This window comes from Megalobrama amblycephala, linkage group LG4, assembly GCF_018812025.1.
Source record: "Megalobrama amblycephala isolate DHTTF-2021 linkage group LG4, ASM1881202v1, whole genome shotgun sequence".
Taxonomy (NCBI): Eukaryota; Metazoa; Chordata; class Actinopteri; order Cypriniformes; family Xenocyprididae; genus Megalobrama; species Megalobrama amblycephala.
The window spans coordinates 17,650,782-17,675,265 of NC_063047.1; the positions used below are offsets into that span (position 1 = coordinate 17,650,782).

The 24,484-nt window shown below is 35.3% G+C and overlaps 1 protein-coding gene across 1 annotated transcript; it reads right to left on the reverse strand.

Annotated features, from left to right (window-relative positions):
• Nucleotides 1–278: 278 nt before the first annotated feature.
• Nucleotides 279–23,854, reverse strand: stpg2 (sperm-tail PG-rich repeat containing 2). The gene is made up of 14 exons (XM_048188024.1): nucleotides 23,610–23,854; nucleotides 22,758–22,867; nucleotides 22,531–22,680; nucleotides 21,066–21,230; nucleotides 20,052–20,167; nucleotides 18,902–19,013; nucleotides 15,954–16,055; nucleotides 14,950–15,109; nucleotides 12,472–12,635; nucleotides 8,784–8,876; nucleotides 6,106–6,274; nucleotides 4,474–4,589; nucleotides 3,082–3,228; nucleotides 279–1,332 (listed from the first exon to the last, which is right to left on the reverse strand). The coding sequence occupies exons 1-13, from the start codon at nucleotides 23,713–23,715 to the stop codon at nucleotides 3,094–3,096; spliced, it is 1,698 nt and encodes a 565-aa protein (XP_048043981.1). The 5' UTR covers nucleotides 23,716–23,854; the 3' UTR covers nucleotides 279–1,332; nucleotides 3,082–3,093.
• Between the last annotated feature and the right edge of the window lie 630 nt (nucleotides 23,855–24,484).

Consider the following 24,484-nt stretch of genomic DNA (forward strand, 5'->3'; position numbering starts at 1 on the left):
TCTGTGCTCTAAAGCATTCAAGATTTATGACAGTTTAAGTTGGAAATTTCATTTTCAGGTCTCAAAAAGTGAATAAATGCTCAATGCTCAAAAGGTGAATAAATGGATTATAACTACAGCATGAATATAATTTATTAAATCCCTTAAAAATATAAAATATAAAATAAAAAAGCTTATAAAAACTAAAATATAGTACATTCATTTAATTGAAATAATAATAATAATAATAATAAATGGTAATTTTTGTCTGCCACGTGAGCAGCACCAGAGGGTTAAAGATGTTGATTATACAGAAACAATATATTTTAAGTTTATTGCAAAATATGCATATATAAATACAAATATTTAAGTATTATGAGAGCGTTGGGAAACTGACTCAGTTTCATCAGTGCTTCATTAGAGTGGGCGGAGCTCAAGAGTTCTTCTGGTGTAATTTACTCATTTCTATTCTCTGATTGGTGGAGATTTCTTTGCAGAGTCATGGGTAATGTAGTTTTTCACCAGTTGATCGCAATTATTAATGCGAATGGATGGCTTCAACTAAAGCATTGCTGTACCATAGATTAATGATCTCATAAGTTATCATTAAAATCACTTTTTACTTCTGGAACCCGACTGCTGGTTAACACTATCCGATAGCCTGCACAGCCTAGCTGATGTTAACCTAAAAGTTTTTTGATTAAAGATTACACCAAAATGTAATTCTCTGGAGTAACCTGCACAGATGAATCATTCACAATAAGACCAGGAATGTGCATTAAGAAAGTAAATGGGTTCAATTTTGATTTCACATCAACTTTAAAACACTCTAACATCCGTAAGTTCCACGAGACAAAAACACACGCGCGGCGAGAGAGCTGCCATAGTGATTTATCTGATTCAATTAGCTTGCAAATGTAAAACAAGTCAGTTCAATAAAGAGCTAAAACCTCTCTTTCTTCCGTTCGTTCTCTTCTTCGACGTCTCTCACCCTTCCTCCCTCGACCTCCCCCTCTCTGCTGAATAATGAGAGTGTGTAAATGCTTAATTAGATTAAAAGGGTGTGTATAACGATATCAAGATGTTGTGTGTGTGTGTGTGTGTGTGTACGTCAGATCTCTCTACATTAGCGCTGTGTTATTGTGGGCAGGGCTGAGAATTTATGATGCACAAAAACCCTGAAACATCAAACCCATTAAAGAATCCTGATTTATTCTCTGTGAGCACTGGGGAAATATATCACCCATAAAGAGGTGTGTGTGTGTGTGTGTCTGTGTGTCTGTGACAGGAACTCCTGGGAAGCATGTGTTTAATAGGAGAGGCTTAGCCGAGGTCTTTTTGAAAGTGTGTGACCTGAAAAACAAATTAGAATACAGAAGGAAACCATAAGACATGATATAGAAGAAAAATATTAAAACTGCATGCAAGGAAGACTGATCCAAATTTCCTAAAAATATTTAACAACCTGCCACTAAAAATGGTCATACATTTCACATTAGAATACTTTTAGTATTCTTGTTTTAGTTTAGCATTACTGATATTTCACATGTTTCTTATTAATATTACTTTCCTGTGTACATTGAGACACTTTGCCACTAGATTTAGAGATTATTTATATAATACATTAATTACAAGACTTCTTTACTTTTTAATTGGTTCAAATCATAGATTGCTACTTTTATTTTTATGTTAATTGTATTAGTTTATTTTGTGCTAAAATGTAATAACTTCATTATGACTTACTTTGAAACAATTTTCACTCAGAAATTGCTAGTAAAGTAATTGCAAAAAAAAAAGAAAAAAAGGCAAGTAACACATTTTAATTAAATGTGACATTTAGAAAGACAGAAATAGTATTTTCTTGTAAAACACAAAAACACAAATGGGATTTCTTTAATATCTCTATACAGCAATAAGATCAAATGGAGAGCAAAAGAAGAATTTTGCCCCAAAAAAGCTGATGTGTTTTAATTGTTTCTCAACAACATCTCAAATTATGCTTGTGATATCAAAGTCTGCAATCAACATTTGTCATCAAATTCTCCCAAAAGCAAATTATTTGGGCTTCCAACCACTTGCCGTTTACGGAGTGTCTATTTACATTAATTGCAAATAGCATCCCTTATTGGCAAATGCTATTTACACTAGCTCCGCCCACCCGTGTTTGGTTGGGCCACTCAAGTTTTAAAAAAGATGTGCGAAATTCAACATCTCCAGTGGTGCAGCAGTAGCGAGTAAGGCTCACAGACGTGGCTTTTAATGCGATCGACAGGGGTTTGAATCCGCCTTTTGCAGAGCTCGCATTCATTTTCAATAAAAATGAAAATAATGTTCTAAAAGTGGAAATGAGTGTTTATTAAAAGTGTTTATTGGGTAGGGCTAGAGGTGCAAATAGTACCTGCCAATATAAAGTATAGATAGCATTTAATTATTATTTACTCTTAGTGCAAAGAACTGATACTTTTACATGTTGTAAATAGAATCTATCACTATTTTCACCTAGTCTAAATAGCATATCGCTAAGAAAATGCTGCTATTGTCACAGTGTAAACAGAATATATTGCTATTTTCACTTAGTGTAAATGGCCACTGCCTTATGGCTTTACTCGTACGCTGTATGTCAATGATCTCCTCCTGAACAACAAATGCACAATCTCTGAGCAACAAACATATTTTCAGGTGAGCTAATGCTTTTACATCAGAAAAAATAAATAAAATTTATGTAGAAATGAAAATGTGTCACACCAATAAAGCACACTAAATTAAAAGCCAGATCTTCTGTTACTCATCATGCAGTGAGCAGACTCACGTGCCATTAATGAGTCATCTAATTAGTGTATGTAAATCAGAAAATACATTGAATGTTTTATTTGGTTTTAGGAGATGAATCAGCCATTCAGAGGGAATATAATATCGGAGCTCATGCTGCTCCTATGGAACATCTCTGTGTGTGTGTGTGTAACAGAGCGATTAGTTTTAATAAGACAGACTGGAGAGAGCAGTCTTTTCTCTTTACTGAGAGAAGTAGACCTCGTGAAAGCCTCTATTACTGAAACTAAACCTCCATAATAAGTGTCAAATATAATGTGATGGGTCACTGACCTTTGACCTGAGTTAGGCACTGCTGTGGGCAGGGGGTTTTCTCAAAGACTTGCGTGAAGATAAAGATCTCGTGCTGGACATCAAAGGATCGTGGAGCGTCACATTGAAGGTGCCTTTCAGAACGGTGTCCATGATGACCGGACTCAACTACAACACACACACACACACACACACACAGAACATGGAAACATTCCTCAGAGATTTTGGTCCATCTTGTCATGACAGCATCACATAGATACTGCAGATTTGTCAGCTGTACATCCATGATGTGAATCTCCCGTTCCTCCACATCCCAAAGCTGCTCTATTGGATTGAGATCTGGTGACTGTGGAGGACATTTGAGTCTAGTGAACTCACTGTCATGTTCAAGAAACCAGTTTGAGATTATTTGAGCTTTGTGGTGCGTTATCCTGCTGGAAGTATCCATCAAAAGATGGTCATAAAGCGATGGACATGGTCAGCAACAATACTCAGGTAGACTGTGGTGTTTAAATGATGCTCAGTTGGTACTAAGAGGCCCAAAGTGTGCCAAGAAAATCTCCTTCACACCATGACACCACCAGCAGCCTGAACCATTGATACAAGGAAGGATGGATCCATGCTTTCATGTTGTTTACAGCAAATTCTGACCCTACCATCTGAATGTCGCAGCAGAAATCGAGACTCATTAGACCAGGCAACACTATTTCAATCTTCTACTGTCCAGTTTTGGTGAGCCCATGTGAATTTTATCCTCCGTTTGCTGTTCTCAGCTGTCAGGAGTGGCACCGGTGTGTCTTCTGCTGCTGTAGATCATCTGCTTCAAGGTTGGACGTATTGCGTGTTCAGAGATGCAAAAAGTTTATTTGAGTTACTGTTGCCTTTCTATCAGCTTGAACCAGTCTCATTAGTCATTTTCATCCACAGAACTGCCACTCACTGGATAATTTCTCTTTTTCAGATCATTCTCTGTAAACCCTAGAGATGGTTGTGTGTGAAAATCCCAGTAGATCAGCAGTTTGAAATACTCAGACCAGCCTGTCTGGCACCAACAACCATGCCACATGACACAAAATCACTTAAATCACCTTTCTTCCCCATTCTGATGCTCTGTTTGAACTTCAGCAGATCTACTTGACTGTGTCTACATGATGCTTACATGCATTGAGTTGCTGTCATGTGATTGGCTGGTTAGATAATTGATTAACAAGCATTGGAACAGGTGTACATCATAAAGTGGCCGATATATATATATATATATATATATATATATATAAATAAGAATAGTAATAGAAATGTTTAACATATATATTTCTTAAATTACTTTTTAAACATATTTGTAACAATTAAATAAGTAAAAATGTTTAATACAACCACGCATATACACATTTTATAAATGAATGAGGTATATACCTCGTATGCTGTGGGTCCAGGTGTCGTGTCTTTAGGGCTTTTGAAGCGATCTTCCTTTGAGACAATCAGTGCGAGTTTAGAGCCAGACTTAACATCTGGACTATAATGAGTCGGACCTGCAAAACCACAAATAAGAAACAACTGGAATACTACTACTTTAATAATACTAATACTTTAGCTGGAATACTTGAACATAACTCCCTAAAAACACTGTTTTCATGGAGCAATTTCCACCATTGTGTTGGTAAAATAAGTTCCTAGAACTGATTGATGATTTCAACTTTTAAAGCAATGCTAAATTATAGTACAACAACAAATATACAAGCTTTACATTTCTGCTTTTAAACAAATTAAAAAGTCTCTAAAAAGTCAAGATATATATATATATATATATATATATATATATATATATATATATATATATATATATATAGTATGCATTATGCATTACTGACATTTCATTTTATATAATATATATATGTACAGATGCTGGTCATATAATTAGAATATTGTGAAAAAGTTAATTTTTTTATTGTAAATTATTTTAAAAAATGAAACTTTCATTTATACTAGATTCCCTACATGTAAAGTAAAACATTTCAAAAGTTTATTTTTTATTTTTTTTTATTTGTTGATTAGAGCGTACAGCTCATGAAAGTCCAAAATCCAGTATCTCAAAATATTAGAATATTTACATTTGAGTTTCATTAAATGACCATCCCTACAATATAAAGGGGGGGGCTGATGTCTGCTGGTGTTGGTCCATTGTGTTTTATCAAGTGCAAAGTTAATGCAGCCATCTTCCAGGAGCACTTTATGCTTCCATCTGCTGACAAGCTTTATGGAGATACTGATTTCCTTTTCCAGCAGGACTTTAGCACCTGCCCATAGTGCAACTTCCAAGTGGTTTGCTGACCATGATATTACTGTGTTTTATTGGCCAGCCAACATGCCTGACCCCTGAATCTATGGGATATTTTCAAGAGAAAGATGAGAAACAGTCGATCCAGCAATATACAGATGATCTGAAGGCTCAATAGTGCCTCAGCAGTGCCACAGGCTGATCACTTCCATGCCACACTTCACTGATGCTGTAATTTGTGCTAGGAGCAAGTCATTTGCTGTAATATGTGCTGCCGACCAAGTATTGAGTGCACAAATGAACATACTTTAAAGAACTTGAACTTTTCTGTTTTGAAAATCCATTTTTTGATTGATCTTAGGAAATATTCTAATATTTTGAGATACTGGATTTTGGACTTTCATGAGCTGTACACTCTAATCATCAAAATTAAAAAAAACAACAACTTTTGAAATGTTTTACTTTACATGTAGGGAATCTAGAATATATGAAAGTTTCACTTTTAAAAATAACTTTTTCACGATATTCTAATTATATGACCAGCACCTGTATATAAATACACACACACATACATATGAAAGACCAAACTAGATCTACAGAGGTTATTAATGTAATACTTCATATTAATTATTAATTAATAATTAAGAGAGTAAGAAATTACTAATGTTGCTTCCTACTTTTGAATGCTAAGTTTTATTTTTACAAACTGGACAGATGATCGACAGCAGGCCGCAAATGCCGCCCACAGAGATCAAGTAAGCGTGAGTCACCTGGGATTTCAGGGTCGTAGTGGAGGAAGGCAGGGTCTCTGGGGGCGGCAGACAGGAAGCAGCTCTGTCGCTTGCGTGCTTTCTCGTTGCGTGGCTCGCTGTAGCGATGGAGACCGTGTGTCTTCTCGAAAGATTCGCTCACGTTATATGAGCCTGGCGGAGGAGTATCCTGCCAAGAGCAATCTAATATCTAACCACAGCATCATAAACATCATCTGCACAATGGATTTACAGCAGGTACAAATGAGCCAGGGGGTCGTATATGTGTGTGAGCTGTAGGAGTGTTATTGCAAACACAATTTTTGCTTGTTTTCACAAAATGAATGATGAGTCAAAATTATTTTAGTTGTGTTAACCGCCAGGATGCTACAGATACTGTACATCGAAATTAAACTGTATAGAATCAATCTAAGTTTTTAGACGTATTATATATGTAACACTTGCCTTTTGCAATACTAACCAGCTATATGTGTAATTGAATCTGTAAATAGACATCCGAAAGAGCATCTAGATGGGTAAATCTCACCAAACCTATCAAGAACAAGACTATTTTTAGGAAGATGTTTTGTATTGTGACATTATTGTCATGACAATTAGGCACACAATTCCAAATTCCCATTACTCCCTAGTGACCAAAATGGATTTAAAATACATTTACTTCATACTGTGTGTAATACAAATCCATTAATATATTTACTGGCATTTCACTTGAGACTGGAATAAATATTGTAATTAAACATTATTTGGTATACTTCTTTATTGCACAATGCACATTTCTTAATATTATACCTAAAAAGTGTTTTAATATCACTATCAGTAAGGAGAGTATGATCATATAAAATCAGTCTTTAAATACAAGATATTTAAAGTGTATCTAAAGTATACTTGCAATAGCTCCACTTTAGCACAATTAAATATACTTCAATAAATGTTTAGGTGGACCTCAGCTCTACTTTCGATATCTAAAGTGAATTTTTAGTAGTACAAAATTAGTTGTTTCAAATTAGCAGACTTAAGTATATCAATTTACTATGCCAAAAGTACAATTGCAGGGTATTTATATTAAGTACATAAACATGTAAATGTATTTGTAGTATACTTCGCATAAAATAAAAGTATTTCAAATATATGTTGATATATTTATTTTTTACTAGAGCTGTCATGCAAAAAAAAAAAAAAAAAACATTATTTACATTCTACAATATTTATACATCTTTATTGGTTAAATTTAATTTAAAAAATAACAATAAATTGAAATGTATTAATTAAAATAATAATAATAATAATAATAATAATACTACATTTTATTTGTATAGATTCTTTCATACATACAGTAAAATGTAGCCCAAAGTTCTTCACATGTCAGAACATGTAATAATAATTCAATACAGTTGTAAATCTTTTCAGTTTCAGTTTACTTCTTTCAACTATTATAAAACAAATTATTATATATAAAATTAAACAATGTTTAAATCATCAGTAATAATGACAAAAACAAAACAAAAATCAGATGCATCATGGTAATTTAGTGAAAATGTCATGAAAATAATGTCACGATGCAAAACATCATAATGGTGCTAAAATTAAGTTTCATTTTCGTCATTTGACAGAAAATGTTTTATTTATTTCTTTTGATTTTGGGTTGAAATGTGATTCGGTGAGATTCCCGCAGATGTCGGTGTGTATTGTGTGTTATTTGTGAAGGAGCAGACGTGAGGCGAGGTGCTGAGCTCATAATAAAATATTTGCAGCATCTGCATCAGAGCGTCTGATTCAAACACACTCTATGATACACACTCTCCACATGCGGACACTTCTGAATTCTCATATCTTGCAAAGTATAATTACTGATTTTAGATATGGACAGGATTTAATCTAAACTCTCCATGGAGTGAAACAAATATCAGGGCTTTCCCATTGAATTCAAGCTTATACAAATACACACTAAAAACCTGAATTTCTAGAACAGGCTGTGTTTGACTCTGAATACTGAGCTGATCATTCCTGTCATTATACATCATGGAGCTGAAAACACCTGAGACTGAGCTGAGACTCCTCAGACTTTGTTCTTTCACAGCTCAAAACAAGTTTCATTTTTAAGGACTACAACAAACGGCTGGTAGGGACTACAACAAGCTTCTTCCCATGCTGGTGACATCACTTCATTCATTAATTTCTTTATTTAACCAGGTTAAAAAACATGCTAGTCGATGAGATGAATCAACTCCACAGAAACTACATAAATTTATCCACAATGTAAGGCTGAACACCGTTACTGACAACCCTCATTTTGGCTGCGTGAGATTTTCCAGCTTTGTTGTTGCTGAGCAACCGCAGCGTGAGCTGTTAAAGCTCCGCCCTCTTCTGGAAAGGGGGTCGCGAGCAGCAGCTCATTTGCATTTAAATTGACAAACACAAAAATGGCGTGTTTTTGCTCAAATAGAGGCAAATTTGACAAGCTGTAATAAATGATCTGTGGGGTATTTTGAGCTGAAACTTCACAGACACATTCTGGGGACACCAGAGACTTATATTACATCTTGTAAAAGAGGCATTATAGGTCCCCTTTAAAGTATCAAGATGTTTTTTTCTATATATAAGTCAATATATGAGTCATTTGTGATTTTTCTTCCCAGTGACAGTCTAAAGATGAAATTTGAGTGTTGCGTGTGTCTTACTTTGGCGAACAGTGAACCCACAAGTCTGTCAGAGGCAGATTTAAAAGCAGCTGTACTCTGTTTCTTATATGATGCTTCATTTGTCTTCTCCACCTGCAGCAAACACAAAAGATAGACAATATACAAGATTAATGTTACCTCATGGTACACTTGATTCTGACTGGTCAATCAGAGCATTCTGCAAGTCAAATATTGATGTGTAATGAATGACTGATTCATATTAATGAGATTCAAATAATGACTCAAATTTTGAGCCTGTTCTTCTCATAATTAGAATATAGTACACAAGAACTGCATGAAAGCCACTGATCACCTTCTACTTTCATTGTATGAAAAAAAAAAAGCAGGTTAGAAATTCTCCAAAACATCTCTTCTACAGAAGAAAATGAATTATATTAGTTTAGAACAATATGAAGGTGAATAAATGACTTTTGTTTTAGCAGCTCTGAGGTGCCTGTGTGGTCTCTGTTGACAGAAAAAACTCCTCTCTGGTTCTACTTATAATGAAAAATCATAATCTCTACTATCGTGACGCTAGAGATAAGATGCACCTCATCTCAGACTGCAGGTTATGCTCAGAATGAAATACTAGCCTTTTACACAATATACTGTATACAGCATACTATTTTTTTTTTATTTTTATAAAACTTCACTAAATTGAAATGAAACTGAAGTGGTTATTTTGCCGGTGTAGTCCAATGTTGTGCATTTGACATCATATACAATGAATCAAGGAGGAGATTTGTGGTTGCTGTTACATTTGTCAATTGTAATCAAGTGCATTGCATTATTTGCATAGTGCAAATTTTGGCAAATGCAGTAGGCCATCTGCATGCACATATTGCACTTAATGTACACTACTGTTCAGTAAGATATTTTTAAAGAAATTAATACTTATTATTCAGCATGGATGCATCCAGTTGATCAAAAGTGACAGTAAAGACATTTATAATGTTACAAAAGATTTCTACAAACCCGATTCCAAAAAAGTTGGGACACTGTCCAAATTGTGATTAAAAGCAGAATGCAATGATGTTGAAGTTTCAAATTTCAATATTTTATTCAGAATACAACATAGATGACATCAAATGTTTAAACTGAGAAAATGTATCATTTTAAGGGAAAAATAAGTTGATTTTAAATTTCATGGCATCAACACGTCTCAAAAAAGTTGGGACAAGGCCATGTTTACCACTGTGTGGCATCCCCTCTTCTTTTTATAACAGTCTGCAAATGTCTGGGGACTGAGGAGACAAGTTGCTCAAGTTTAGGAATAGGAATGTTGTCCCATTCTTGTCTAATACAGGCTTCTAGTTGCTCAACTGTCTTCGATCCAAATGTTTTCTATGGGTGAAAGATCTGGACTGCAGGCTGGCCATTTCAGTACTCGGATCCTTCTTCTAAGCAGCCATGATGTTGTAATTGATGCAGTATGTGGTCTGGCATTGTCATGTTGGAAAATGCAAGGTCTTCCCTGAAAGAGACGACGTCTGGATGGGAGCATATGTTGTTCTAGAACTTGGATATACCTTTCAGCATTGATGGTGCCTTTCCAGATGTGTAAGCTGCCCATGCCACACGCCCTCATGCAACCCCATACCATCAGAGATGCAGGCTTCTGAACTGAGCGCTGATAACAACTTGGGTTGTCCTTGTCCTCTTTAGTCCGGATGACACGGCGTCCCAGTTTTCCAAAAAGAACTTCAAATTTTGATTCGTCTGACCACAGAACAGTTTTCCACTTTGCCACAGTCCATTTTAAATGAGCCTTGGCCCAGAGAAAACGCCTGTGCTTCTGGATCATGTTTAGATATGGCTTCTTTTTTGACCTATAGAGTTTTAGCCGGCAACGCTGAATGGCACGGTGGATTGTGTTCACCGACAACGTTTTCTGGAAGTATTCCTGAGCCCATGTTGTGATTTCCATTACAGTAGCATTCCTGTATGTGATGCAGTGCCGTCTAAGGGCCCGAAGATCATGGGCATCCAGTATTGTTTTCCGCCCTTGACCCTTACGCACAGAGATTGTTCCAGAGTCTCTGAATCTTTGGATGATATTATGCACTGTAGATGATGATAACTTCAAACTCTTTGCAATTTTTCTCTGAGAAACTCCTTTCTGATATTGCTCCACTATTTTTCGCCGCAGCATTGGGGGAATTGGTGATCCTCTGCCCATCTTGACTTCTGAGAGACACTGTCACTCTGAGAGGCTCTTTTTATACCCAATCATGTTGCCAATCGACCTAATAAGTTGCAAATTGGTCCTCCAGCTGTTCCTTATATGTACATTTAACTTTTCCGGCCTCTTATTGCTACCTGTCCCAACTTTTTTGGAATATGTAGCGCTCATGAAATCCAAAATGAGCCAATATTTGGCATGACATTTCAAAATGTCTCACTTTCAACATTTGATATGTTATCTATATTCTATTGTGAATAAAATATAAGTTTATGAGATTTGTAAATTATTGCATTCCTTTTTTATTCACAATTTGTACAGTGTCCCAACTTTTTTGGAATCGGGTTTGTACTTCAAATAAATGCTGTTCTTTTGAACTTTCTATTCATTAAATTATCAAAGAAAATGCATCACGGTTTCCACAAAAATATGAAGCAGCACAACTGTTTTCAACATAGATAATAATCAGAAATGTTTATTGAGCAGCAACTCATATTAGAATTATTTCTGAAGGATCATGTGACACTGAAGACTGGAGTAATGATGCTGAAAATTCAGCTTTGATCACAGGAATAAATTACATTTTAAAATATATTCACATAGAAAACAGTTATCTTAAATTGTAATAATATTTCACAATATTACTGTTTTAACTGTATTTTTGATCAAATAAATGCAGCCTTAGTGAGAGACTTCTTACAAAAACATTAAAAAGTGAGCAGCGAAAGTCTCAGTGAATCTCGAGGTCTAGTAGGACACATTCACTGCTCATATCTATGCAGGCAGGGACCATGTACAAGGAACAGAAGGAGTGGAGCATCCATAAAAGATCTCCACTGTGGACAGTTTGGTTCAGGAAGCAGGCCAGCTGGACACTCACACTGGAAATAATGGACGTTTTCAATAAAAAAAACAGCAGATCCCAATGTCCCAAGTTTCCTGTGAAATACTTCACAGGGAGGGAGGGATTTGCCAGCTACATACTGTTATAAATTTGAATCTGTTATTCTGACAGATATGTACCATGGTAACCACAGTGTTTGCCAAAAGACCATTGTAAGTGTGTATGCTTTTGCCTGTTTTAACATCCACCAGGCAAATGTCTGATTACTTAAAAGCACACTTCTCCTAAATAAGCAATTCAAGGTTGCATTTACATCTGTAGCATGAATGACTGAGACTTCATTCAAATACCTCATCCTGAGTATGAGTAATAGTAATTAATGGTGTTGCCATGGAATGCAGAAACTGCAGCATTTTGGCTGAAACCATGGTTTCCATGGTAAATTTTGAAAAAATAGGCTCTAGGTTGTAAACTCCAGGCAAAACTGACATTTAGTGAATGCTGAGAAATATTTAGTTCAAGGGGATTTATGGAAGATTTATTCGATTCATTGGATGAAGCCCTCTGAAAAGTCTGAATAAGCTCCCAAGGGCGCTGGCAGATTAGTGTACAATAGACAATAGACAATGAGGGCACACTTTCTGGGTTGAAGAACTGCTCACCTTGTACTGAGCTGGCCCCGGGGTGCTCATTTCCTCTTTGCTGGGGAGAAAAAGCCGGCGTGGTGCAACAGAGCCAAAGGCGCCCTTCCTTGCGCTCTTCCGAGAGGCTTTCTTCAAACTCTCCTGAGCCAGGCCATAGTCAAACACGTTATAGGCACCAGGACCTAGCAAATACAGCACGTCCTGATTTTGCTGAGTTCCTGGATCAACATATTTTGTTGATCCTGGAACAACATTCCCATCCATATATCCCCACCCCTAAAGTTATCCCTAAAATCAGAGTGAAATGATAGGTGAATAGCACTGATGTAGAAGCACCTAACCCTGGTTTTTAGCCTAAACTTGACAGAAACTGTAAACTTGTCCCTCAAATATGATTGGTTGATTGGAATGTTGTTCCAGGATCAACAAAGATGTTGATCAGGAACATGTTGCACTTGGTGAAATCAGGTTCTGCAGCAAATACATGCATGAGAAAGACATTTAGTTACTAGGTCTGTTTGGTATTGATAACTGTGGCTTTGCCTTGTTTACATACACTACCGTTCAAAAGTTTTGGATCGGTAAATTTTTTTTTGAAAGAAGTCTCTTCTGCTCACCAAGGCTGCATTTATTTGATCAGAAATACAGTAAAAAACTGTAAAATTGTAAAATATTATTGCAATTTAAAATAATGGTTTTCTATTTAAATAAATATTAAAATATAATTTATTTCTATGATGTCAAAACTGAATTTTCAGCATCATTACTCCAGTCTTCAGTGTCACATGATCCTTCAGAAATCATTCTAATATGATGATTTGCTGCTCAAGAAACATTTATTATTAAAAAAAGGTAACGTAAAAAAATTTTTAAAGCTCTTCCATGAATAGAAAGTTCAAAAGAAAATAATTTATTTGAAATAGAGATCTTTTGTTACATTATAAATGTCACTTTTGATCAATTTAATGCATCCTTGCTGAATAAAAGTATTAATTTCTTTATAAATATCTTACTGATTGAATGGTAGTGTACTTATGCAGTCCATGTGGTTTGCTACAGTAATAACAGAAGTATGCCAGGAGTGGGAAGTACTACACTGAAATATTTATTTTTTATATAATATTTATACGTTAGTATCAATATACTAAAATGTTTCAACCTGCTAAAATGTAAGTTTAATTGCTGCCTTAAAAATAGTTAATTGCATTTTGACCACTTTGCACATTAAGACTGATAAAGAAAACTGATTTGACAGTCTGAAGACACAACGAATTAATAACAAAAAAAAAAATGGTAACGTAAATTAACTGGTTTTAGTCAAGTCAAATATTATTTAATATTGCTGAATCAACCTGAATACATTAAAGGATTAGTTCACTTTCAAAAAAATGTTTCCTGATAATTTACTCACCCCCATGTCACCCAAGATGTTCATGTCTTTCTTTCTTCAGTCGAAAAGAAATGTAGGTGTAGAAAGGTGTAGGACATACAACGTAAGCTTTTTGAAGAATACGAAAGTGTTGTTTTGGAGGAAGCACGTGCAAGGCGATCATTTGTGTTTATAAAGCATATACATTTACATTTTTTTTCGAAAATGACCAATCGTTTCACTAGATAAGACCCTTATTCCTCGTCTGGTATCATTTAAAGCCCTTTGAAGCTGCATTGAAACTGTCATTTTGACCTTCAACCGTTTGGAGGCCATTGAAGTCCACTATAAGGAGAATAATCCTGGAATGTTTTCATCAAAAACCTTCATTTCTTTTCGCCTAAAGAAAGAAAGACATGAACATCCTGGATGACATGGGGGTGAGTAAATTATCAGGAAAATTTTATTTGAAAGTGAACTAATCCTTAATTCATGCTAAAACAAAATTGTGAAATCAGGTAGAAATAGCTTTTTAAGGTAACAATTGCAGTTTGCAACTTTTTCCAGTGTAGTTCATTGCACTTCTGTCTCTTATTTGATTTGCATCATAATTCTGTACTTTATTATTGCAAAGCTGCTTTGAAACAATTTCTGTTGTATAAAGTGCCATTAAAAAAAAATGTGACTTTAATGTAATGCTAAAGAAAATTGAAACTCTTCAATGGAAGGCAAAATAGCATTTTGAGACCACCTTGACGTAAAATAGTACACTATCCGGGCACCTTTGGCATACTATTTTCAACGTTCTATGATTCGGCATGCAATAACTCTAATCTTGCACACTATTTAGGACAGGCAATATGCAAATTAGAATGCATGTTTCTTGAGCGTCTTAAAGTGGCACATAATCTGATTGGTCGGTTGTTTTGAGAGTGGTTTGAAATCTGATTGGCTGCTGTTGTAAAGCATTTGTGTAGCAGTATGAAATCTAGTGCAATCTTTGCCAACCTCATGTTTGTCCCTCTAGCAAGCACAGTCCAAATCTGACCTCAGACTGCACTCCACAGATTCAAGATATTTTGCATTCAGAATGTGGCCCAGATTCACATACACACAGAAAAACACACCTGGCGTAGCTTTCGATTTGTTTTCTGGCAGGAAGCGCACAGCTGTCAAGCCAAACGGATTCTTCTTCACCCTTCTTCCTTTCTTCAGGATCTCCAGAGCACAGCGCGGGTCATCGTAAGCACCTACAGGGGGCGTTTCATCCTTGACCGGACTGAACCGCTGCAAGAACCAGCACAATACTGAGATCAGGCATCATTCACAACCTGTTTTAATTATTTGACTCATTTACATTTTACTAAAAGATTATGAAGACTATAATGTGCCCTGATGAATTGTACACAAGACCAGAAACCTGTATTAGGCAAGTAAATAAAGTTCATTTTGATTTCATGTGACTACTCCAGAGCAGCTGTTATTAGCACTTATTACACAGCTCTCTGAAATGCTTGATTCTGATTGGTAAGTAACAACACGCTGGTGGCATCTTGTGCCGCAGTTATTAACTGTATTTACTGTAAAAGGAGGACTTCAGTGTTAATAGTAGGTCTATGGTAATATTCTTGAAGTGTTTGTTTTGTGGCTAGAATGAAATGCAATAGATTATAAGATAATAAACTGTTTTAAAACAGCTTCTTCTCAAATCAATATTTCATGTCCCTGTCTTTATTTATTTGGTGAAAAGCTGTGAAATAAGTGATATCACACAGTACATCTTCCCTCAAATGTCCATCTTGTTTGAACTTGTTCATTCATCTAGACTCAAAGCTGCTTACTAGGAACTGTTTCCTTTGTGGAAGCTTTGTGTTTAGTAAGCTAATAAATATTTCAACTCAAATCCATATTTTTTGTCTAATTATTTACTTATGTGACAAGTAACCGTGTAATAAGCGGGATAATGTACATCCGGCTTGATGTTATAACAAAAAAAAAACCTTCAATACAAGATCCCTTCACTCCTGTTCACCCTGTCTGAGTTTATTTTATGATAACATCAGGCTAACATCAGCATCAGTACGTTATCCCTTATGTATGAATGTCCAAAAATAAAGCAGAGTGTTGTTGCCTGAGCTTGAGACAGGAATGGTGGGCTCAACACAGGACCATGTGGGTTACTGGGCGTCGCAAACTGACTCTTTATGTGGTATTGCCCTGGACCCGGGACACCCTATAAATACAAACACACACATACACAAAGATGCACACATAAGAAAACAGAAAACAAAAGCATTCATGCAGAAACGCATCTAACCTTGAGCTCAAGTCTTGTTGCAATAGTGCCCTCTACAGGCTAAACACAGCTTATACATGTCAAATTTACACATGTCAGTGTGTTAGGACAGGGGTTTTCAATCTTTTAGATGCCACAGACCTCCAAATACAATCATCCTCGTGTGAGGGACCCAATCCTAAATTTTAAAAGGCATCTATCTTTTATAAACACCCAAAGTTCTAAAATTAGTTTCTATTAAGTTACATTATTATATATTTTTTCTACTCACTATATTAAAGGTGCCCTAGAATTAAAAATTTAATTTATCTTGGCATAGTTAAATAACAAGAGTTCAGTGCATGGAAATGACAAACAGTGAGTCTCAAACTCCATTGTTTCCTCCTTCTTATATAAATCTCATTTGTTTAAAAGACCTCCGAAGAACAGGCGAATCTCAACATAACACCGACTGTTACGTAACAGTCGGGATCATTAATATGTACGCCCCCAATATTTGCATATGCCAGCTCATGTTCAAGCATTAGACAAGGGCAGGACGTCTGGATCTGTGCACAACCTGAATCATCAGACTAGGTAAGCAAGCAAGAACAATAGTGAAAAATGGCAGATGGAGCAATAATAACTAACATGGTCCATGATAGCATGATATTTTTAGTGATATTTGTAAACTGTCTTTCTAAATGTTTCGTTAGCATGTTGCTAATGTACTGTTAAATGTGGTTAAAGTTACCATCGTTTCTTACTGTATTCACGGAGACAAGAGCCGTCGCTATTTCCATTTTTAAACACTTGCAGTCTGTATAATTCATAAACACAACTTCATTCTTTATAAATCTCTCCAACAGTGCAGCATTAGCCGTTAACCACGGAGCACTATCAAACTCATTCAGAATCAAATGTAAACATCCAAATAAATACCATACTTACGCGATTAGACATGCTGCATGACGAACACTTTGTAAAGATCCATTTTGAGGGTTATATTAGCTGTGTGAACTTTGTTTATGCTGTTAAAGGCAAGCGCGAGCTCCGTGGGCGGGGAGCGTGAGCATTTAAAGGGGCCGCACCCTAAATCGGCTCATATTTAATGATCCCACATGGAAAAAACCTATATAAACATATATGTTTCAATATAGGTTTTGATATAGGTTTTACATATATGTGACATATATAAAATTGGCCGTTTTCCTATATTATATGTACATATATGTACATATATGCACACATATATGTACACATACATATATGCACACATATATGTACACATATATGCACACATATATGTACACATATATGCACACATATATGTACACATAATATAGGAAAACGGCCAATTTTATATATGTCACATATATTAAAAACCTATATCAAACCTATATTGAAACATATATGTTTATATAGGTTTTTTCCATGTGGGACCAATTTCACGTGTTCGTGTAGCGGTGTGTTTTCTGCATTGTGTCGTAATCAAAGACAGACTGCGAAAAATCTTGCCATCAGGTCCTCACTTTATTCTGTATAACACAAATGGCAATATATGAGGACTTGTGCAGCATACAAACAGCATGCGGCAGCAACGCACAACGCTGAGAAAGAGAGATATTAAAAGTAACTTAAGTAAAGAAAAATAATCAACGAAACATCTGAATGTACATCACAGAGAGGTTTTGGATTACAATCATACAAATATATCATGTGAATTCAGCTGTTACATGAAACATGGCCTTAATTGAATCACCGCAAAAACTTTGTGCGACCTACCGCTGTGATGTCTCATGCAGACTGGGAAGCAGCAAAGTGCGTCAACACCCCAAGTCAGCATGGCGGCAGGAAACCCCAAATATGGTCATGGCAAGTGGAATCACAAAATAATTGTCTAAATACATAACTGCTACATTCGCACATACATAAGTTCTTGCATAATTTTTTTCGTTAATTCTTAGTTTTTGCCTTGATAATAGAAAATATGAGCTAGGCATCATGTATGACAGTCAAAAATGAGATATGAGCTACAAAATGACCAGATCCTGCCATTAGCTATATAGAAGACATATCTTATATGTATAGGGCATATATATGGATATGAAGAAGCAATACAGGAGACCTATATTTCCTGTATATGCACATATATGCACCTCAATTTTGCCTATATGTGGCATATATACACATATATGCAGTATATATATTATCATATATGTGCATATATGCAGCATATATGTACATATACACTGCATATAGGTTTCATATATGCGCATATATCCACATATAGGTTCTTTCCATGTGGGATGCCCCAAAATAGGCAGTTAAAAAAATTAATAAAAAAAACATCTACGGGGTATTTTGAGCTGAAACTTCACAGACACATTCAGGGGACACCTTAGATGTATATTACATCTTTTGAAAAGACGTTCTAGGGCACCTTCAATGTACTTTTACGTGTATTATTTCTTAGTTCATTTTAATTTATTTTTTATTTATATTAATCAAAATGTTATTTATTGTAATCTAATTTAATCTATTTAATATATTAATAACTAATATATATATATATTTATTTGAATCTTATTTATTTAATTTAAGCCAATGTATTTATTTACTTATTTATTTTAATCTCATTATTTATTTATATTTTTTACAATAGCTTTAATTTACATTTAGCTTTAATTTGCAGCTTTAGTGCTGTCTTAAATTGTCCAGAACAAATGATCCAAAAACAGCTTCGCGTATAGAACAGAGATTAAACCGAGACTAAAGACAAAATCATATTATGAGGTTTTAACCTTCTTCTCCTCCTGCAGAGCCACCAGCTCATGGTATCGAGGGATGACCAGCTCTGAACGGCCTCTCTGCTCTCGCACGAGATTCACATTCTCATAGTGGACCGCGTTATCCCTGTACACACACACACAAACACACACAGGGATGCACAAAACCAAAAACACCATAGTGCTGCAGGGATGAGACATTTTGTAGACCAAAACCCAGAAACGAGTTAGCATTTTAGCACTTCCAGTTCTAACAGCCTGAAGTCAATGGCTTTTTGGTTAAACGCCTGGAAAAATGGTCTGTGGTGAACACAATGATTTTTTAAAAAGGTTTTTTACTTGTGTTGGAAAAGGTGGTTTCTAACAAATGTCTAAATGGGACTACAGAGGTTCATGGGAACATCTTCACAACCAACAGGGAAACTCATCTACTCAATAGTCGCTTTCACAACCTCATAAATGCTATAATCACACTCTTTCAAACTATTATAACTCAACTTTCAGGGAAAATATTTTTTAAATAAAGAGTTAGAGAAGCTTAGTGAGGTTACGTGACCGTGGTGTAGTTTGTTTATAGCCTATGTTTAGCTTTTTACGTCTGGCGATCGTATTTAGGCTTCAAAAGTGTATTTGTGAAGATTATCATGATGGACAATATGTGTATGAATCATAAACTTTTGTTGGTCACAGAGCTTTTTTTCTGTAATAATCCAAAAGCCAGTAGAACGATCTTATTGGGTTTTTGTTGAGGGAACCAGGGTGACTTCCAGGTTGGCCTTCAAAAAAATGTCATCACTGCCTCAAACAAAACTATCTAACTCTCAACAATTGGCAAATCCAGTGATTGGTTCTTCCTCAGAAAGCTTATTATATCAACCCAGTGCCATGTAAGTGTGATTTACACCCATAATTTGCAGAAAGGTCAGTCGAGCAGATTACATTTTAATACATCAAGGAAGTGCTTTCGAGTTTTGTGTGCAGTATGCATCAGGCGGTCAGTGAACAGACTGTGTGTGTGTGTGTGTCTGAGGCTGAGACCATGTGAAATTTATTCTGAAGCATCTACATATGACAAACAAGGTCCAGATGCTTCAGAATAAATTTTGCAAGACAATGCAAATGATGTTGTGTTGCAGCTGAGACCATGTGCATCAATCAAACTCACTCCTGTAGTTCATACTGTCCTGGTCCAGGTCCGTCTCCACCCTTTACCTGCTCTCTCCGGCCTGACATCTTGCCGAACTGGACACCTTTATACTTCTGAGAGGACGACAGCTCCTCCTGCAAAACATCAAAGACATATATATGGTAACACTTCATTATGGGGAACACATATTCAGTATTAACTACGACCTTTGCCTCAATAAATTCTTAATTTACTGCTTATTAATAGTAAGGTAGTTGTTGTAGCGTTTAAGTTTAGGTATGGGGTAGGATTAAGGGATGTAGAAGCAACTAGGCTTTATCACAGAAAGTTTTCTGTGATGGGTAAGTTTAGGGTTAGGGGATAGAATATACAGTTTGTACAGTATAAATCAGCCATAATATTAGCTATTAATCATAATATGTATCAGACAAATTTTCAATATGATTGATATGCACTGAATTGAAACAGAGCTGATCAGTGAAACAACATAAAATGTTACAAAAGTGTAGAATATGACCATTTTAATTTAGAAAAACACATAAAAATGGGCAGAATATGTGTAATCAACAAGTAAACCCTGAGACGAGAGAGAAACAGAGATGCACCATGATGGATGGCCCTGCGCTTTGATAAAGAGTTCTTCCCCCTCTAGAGGAAGTTGGCAGCTCAATGGCCAATGAAAGATGATTTGATTAAAGCTGAGTCCAGCATCTGCAGCATTATTGTAAGTGAATATTGAAATATAACGTAAAGAATAATTACCCAGGGTTTTCGGTCCTGACAGCGAAATGGATGAGTGCTGCGCTATGTGACTTTTTAAAATAATGCAGCGATCATTAGTAATGGAAATAGCCTTGGCACTAATGATGCAGAGCGGAGGGGCATTAGAGGGTCTTCTGTTAATGGACGCATCTGACCTCACACAAACACACACACTAACTCAAGCATGCACACTCAAACCGCTCCATTAGACCTGTATCTTTTTCACTGAGTGCACATCCATTTACACATACTGCTCGAAAACTGTCTGACCGGTACGGGGTTGTAGAAGGCCGGGCCGAGAGTCTGGTCTCTGGTGGGGGGTTTGTGTCTGTGTAGGACGCCTTGAGCGTCCTCTTCATATCCGAACGCCTGTCCGGGAGACGGGATGGATGGAGCATCAGGATTCAGCAGCATCTTCACCACTTTAAAGACGGCCTGCAGAATTCATAAAGACATTTACTCAAATAACAAATCAGAGCATTAACAGAGAGAGATTCATTACAGCGGCAGGGGGAACGTTGTGGATTTAACTGGATATCTTCATTAGTTGCCTGTAAAATCCCATCTGATCTTTAGCTATATGTTGTGTTTTTATTGAACACGCTGTCTAAATGTTGTTGATAATGTACGTAATTGGTGTGAAAATGTCACAATTCAAAAAGATGCAATGATCCTACAGTACAGTACCGATCAAAAGTTTGGAAACATTACTATTTTTAATGTTTTTAAAAGAAGTCTCTTCTGCTCATCAAGCCTGCATTTATTTCATCAAAAATACAGAAAAAAAACAGTAAAATTGTGAAATATTATTACAATTTAAAATAATGTTTTTCTATTTAAATATACTTTAAAATATAATTTATTCTTGTGATCAAAGCTGAATTTTCAGCATCATTACTCCAGTGTCACATGATTCTTCAGAAATCATTCTAATATGCTGATTTATTATCAATGTTTGAAACAGTTGCTTATTTTCTTTTATTTTTTTCAGGATTCATTGATGAATAAAAAGTTAAAAAGAACAGCATTTATTCAAAATAGAAATCTTTTGTAATAATATATACACTACTGTTCAAAAGTTTGGGGTCAGTAATTTTTTCTTTCTTTTTTTTTGAAAGAAATTAATACTTTTTATTCAGCAAGGATGTATTAAAATGATAAAAATTGATTTATATTGTTAGAAAAGATTTCTATTTTGAATAAATGCTGTTCTTTTTAACTTTTTATTCATCAATGAATCCTGAAAAAAGTATCATAGGTTCAAAAAAGCAGCATTTATATTTTATAACTGAGTATCAAATCATCATATCAGCATGATTTCTGACAGATCATGTGACACTGAAGACTGGAGTAATGATGCTGAAAATTCAGCTTTGCATCACAGAAATAAATTATATTTCAAAGTATATTAAAATAAAAAAAGCATTATTTTAAATTCTAATAACATTTCACAATATTACTGTTTTTTTCTGTATTTTTGATCAAATCAATGCAGGCTTGATGTGCAGAAGAGACGTCTTTCAAAAACATCAAAAAGATGCAATGATCCTACAAACATTATGCAAAATATTATTTTCTTTTTCTTTTGATTTTGGGTTGAAATATGATCCTGACATTTCTTTGTGAGATTCACCTTTGTATGAAATCTAAGTAAATTTGTCTTGCCTTAATAACAACACTGCATAACAAAAAAACTCAATTATAGTCCATATGATAATCCAAACTAACGTCTCACCTTCACACTCTTCTCTGGATTGGTTGTTGTTTTCCCTGAAGGAGAAACATTGCTCATAACATTGTACGCTCCCGGCCCTGGAACATCTGACACCACGTCATCAAACCGCCTGGATCGATTCTGCAGACTGTTTCCTCCCAGAATATGATTCTGCAATATTCCAGTAATTTTGCACTCGTCACTGACATGTTAACTGATTGCACGGTGATGTTAAAACCATAACGTACCCTGGTAATGTCACTGTTATACTGTCCTGGTCCAGGAGAGAGGAGACCATTGCCCAACCCCAGGAACCCAGACTCTCTACTGGACAGCGAGAGGAACGGGGCATAGGAATCTGCAGAAATACATCAACAATTACTCTTTCAAATAACAATAATAACAACTATTATTATTATATTAGTATTAATACAAATACAAATACAGATTGATCATAGGTGCCTAAACTATTAAAACAGAGGTTCAAATAATAACTAAAAAGGGGTGCACAACCCATATGAGAAACTTTTTATTCTCTAGTCTAGTTCTTTAGAAAACTTTAAATTAAACAATGTACTGGTCTGAAGAACCTGTGATTTAACATCAAGAACTATAGCAACCCAACAAAACTATACAGAGAAATGGTTGTTGGTAAGAAGAGATGTCTGCAAAGAACCATTTAATATGTAATATGCTTCTTGATAAGGTTTAGAACTTCCTTACGGAAATTTACCATGGTTTTATTATAGTAAAAGTGTAGTAACCATGTTTTTTTTCTTATTATCATTTGTATAAACAGAGTTTTACTACGAATACCATGGTTAAACTATGGTTAGTGTAGCAAAGCTATGGTTAATTTGTGGTTACCATGGTTTAACTACAATAACAATAGTTTTTTGGGGTTTTATTTGTAGTAAATCAATGGTCAATTTTGGGGTCAGTTGCCTAAACTTAGCGTTTGACCAACAAGCAGTTAACCAAACTGCTTGTTGGTCATTTCCATCTCGCTTTTTTTTAACCGATCTAACTTTTTATGTAACTGTCCTTAAAAAGTTATGACCAAAATTTAGATGACTAATTCATGTCAAAATGAAACTTACTGTATTTGCCGCTCAGAGACCTGTTGATATTATAAGATCCTGGTCCAATTTCAGTCGTGGTGCCGCTTAACGTCAAATGTGTGAACCTGGGAGCTCGATCATACATGTTGATTAATTATTTATATTGTACATTGATGAAACTTGTTTAATTAACTACTAACTACTAACTAATGAAACATTGTGAGAGCAATGAAGCGTCTTTCAGTCACTGGAGCGCGTCGCCGCGTTGCCTGGACGATGTTCATGAATATTAATTAGGTAAAGGAGACGTGCTTCGTAAACTCCCTGAAGCTGCCAATCACTTTTTTAACCTACTTATTATTCATGAGTTAATCCGTCTCCTGGACACTGAAACGCGGAAAAAACACAAAACTAGGCCAATGTAAAGAATTGACTCCATTTTAAAAAATAAAATAATTATATACATATATATATATATATATACATATATATATATACATACATATATATATATATATATATATATATATATATATATATATATATATATATATATATATAAATCGTTTTTATCCAAAGCGACCTACAAACAAATAAGAGAAAAACAGAACCAATTTATAAGGAGCCAACAATATAATCAGCGTCACGATATTTAACTTCAATAATATATATAAAAAAAAAAAAAACAATCCTAGAAAAAGCTTAAAGAAAACGTGAAATTACAAAACTAGAAAAAAATATATATATTTTTTTATTTTTAAAGTGCTGTTAATTTTTTGCTTATAGTTGCTATAAGGTGTTTTACGGCCCCTAAAAATAGAAATTAAATGTTTTGGCTTCGAAAAGTTTGAAAGATCATCCGCGCCGGCGTGTGGCGCTGTGCGCGCAGATCAGCCGATCACTATCCTGCGCGA

Excerpts from the sequence above, each read along its gene's own strand:
- stpg2 (XM_048188024.1), bottom strand. The coding sequence starts at position 23,715 with ATGTATGATCGAGCTCCCAGGTTCACACATTTGACGTTAAGCGGCACC. Across the intron at positions 19,014-20,051 it reads GGACAGTATGAACTACAGGA|GGATAACGCGGTCCACTATG; the intron begins GTGAGTTTGATT and ends GTGTGTGTACAG. Across the intron at positions 4,590-6,105 it reads CTACGACCCTGAAATCCCAG|GTCCGACTCATTATAGTCCA; the intron begins GTGACTCACGCT and ends GTGGTTTTGCAG.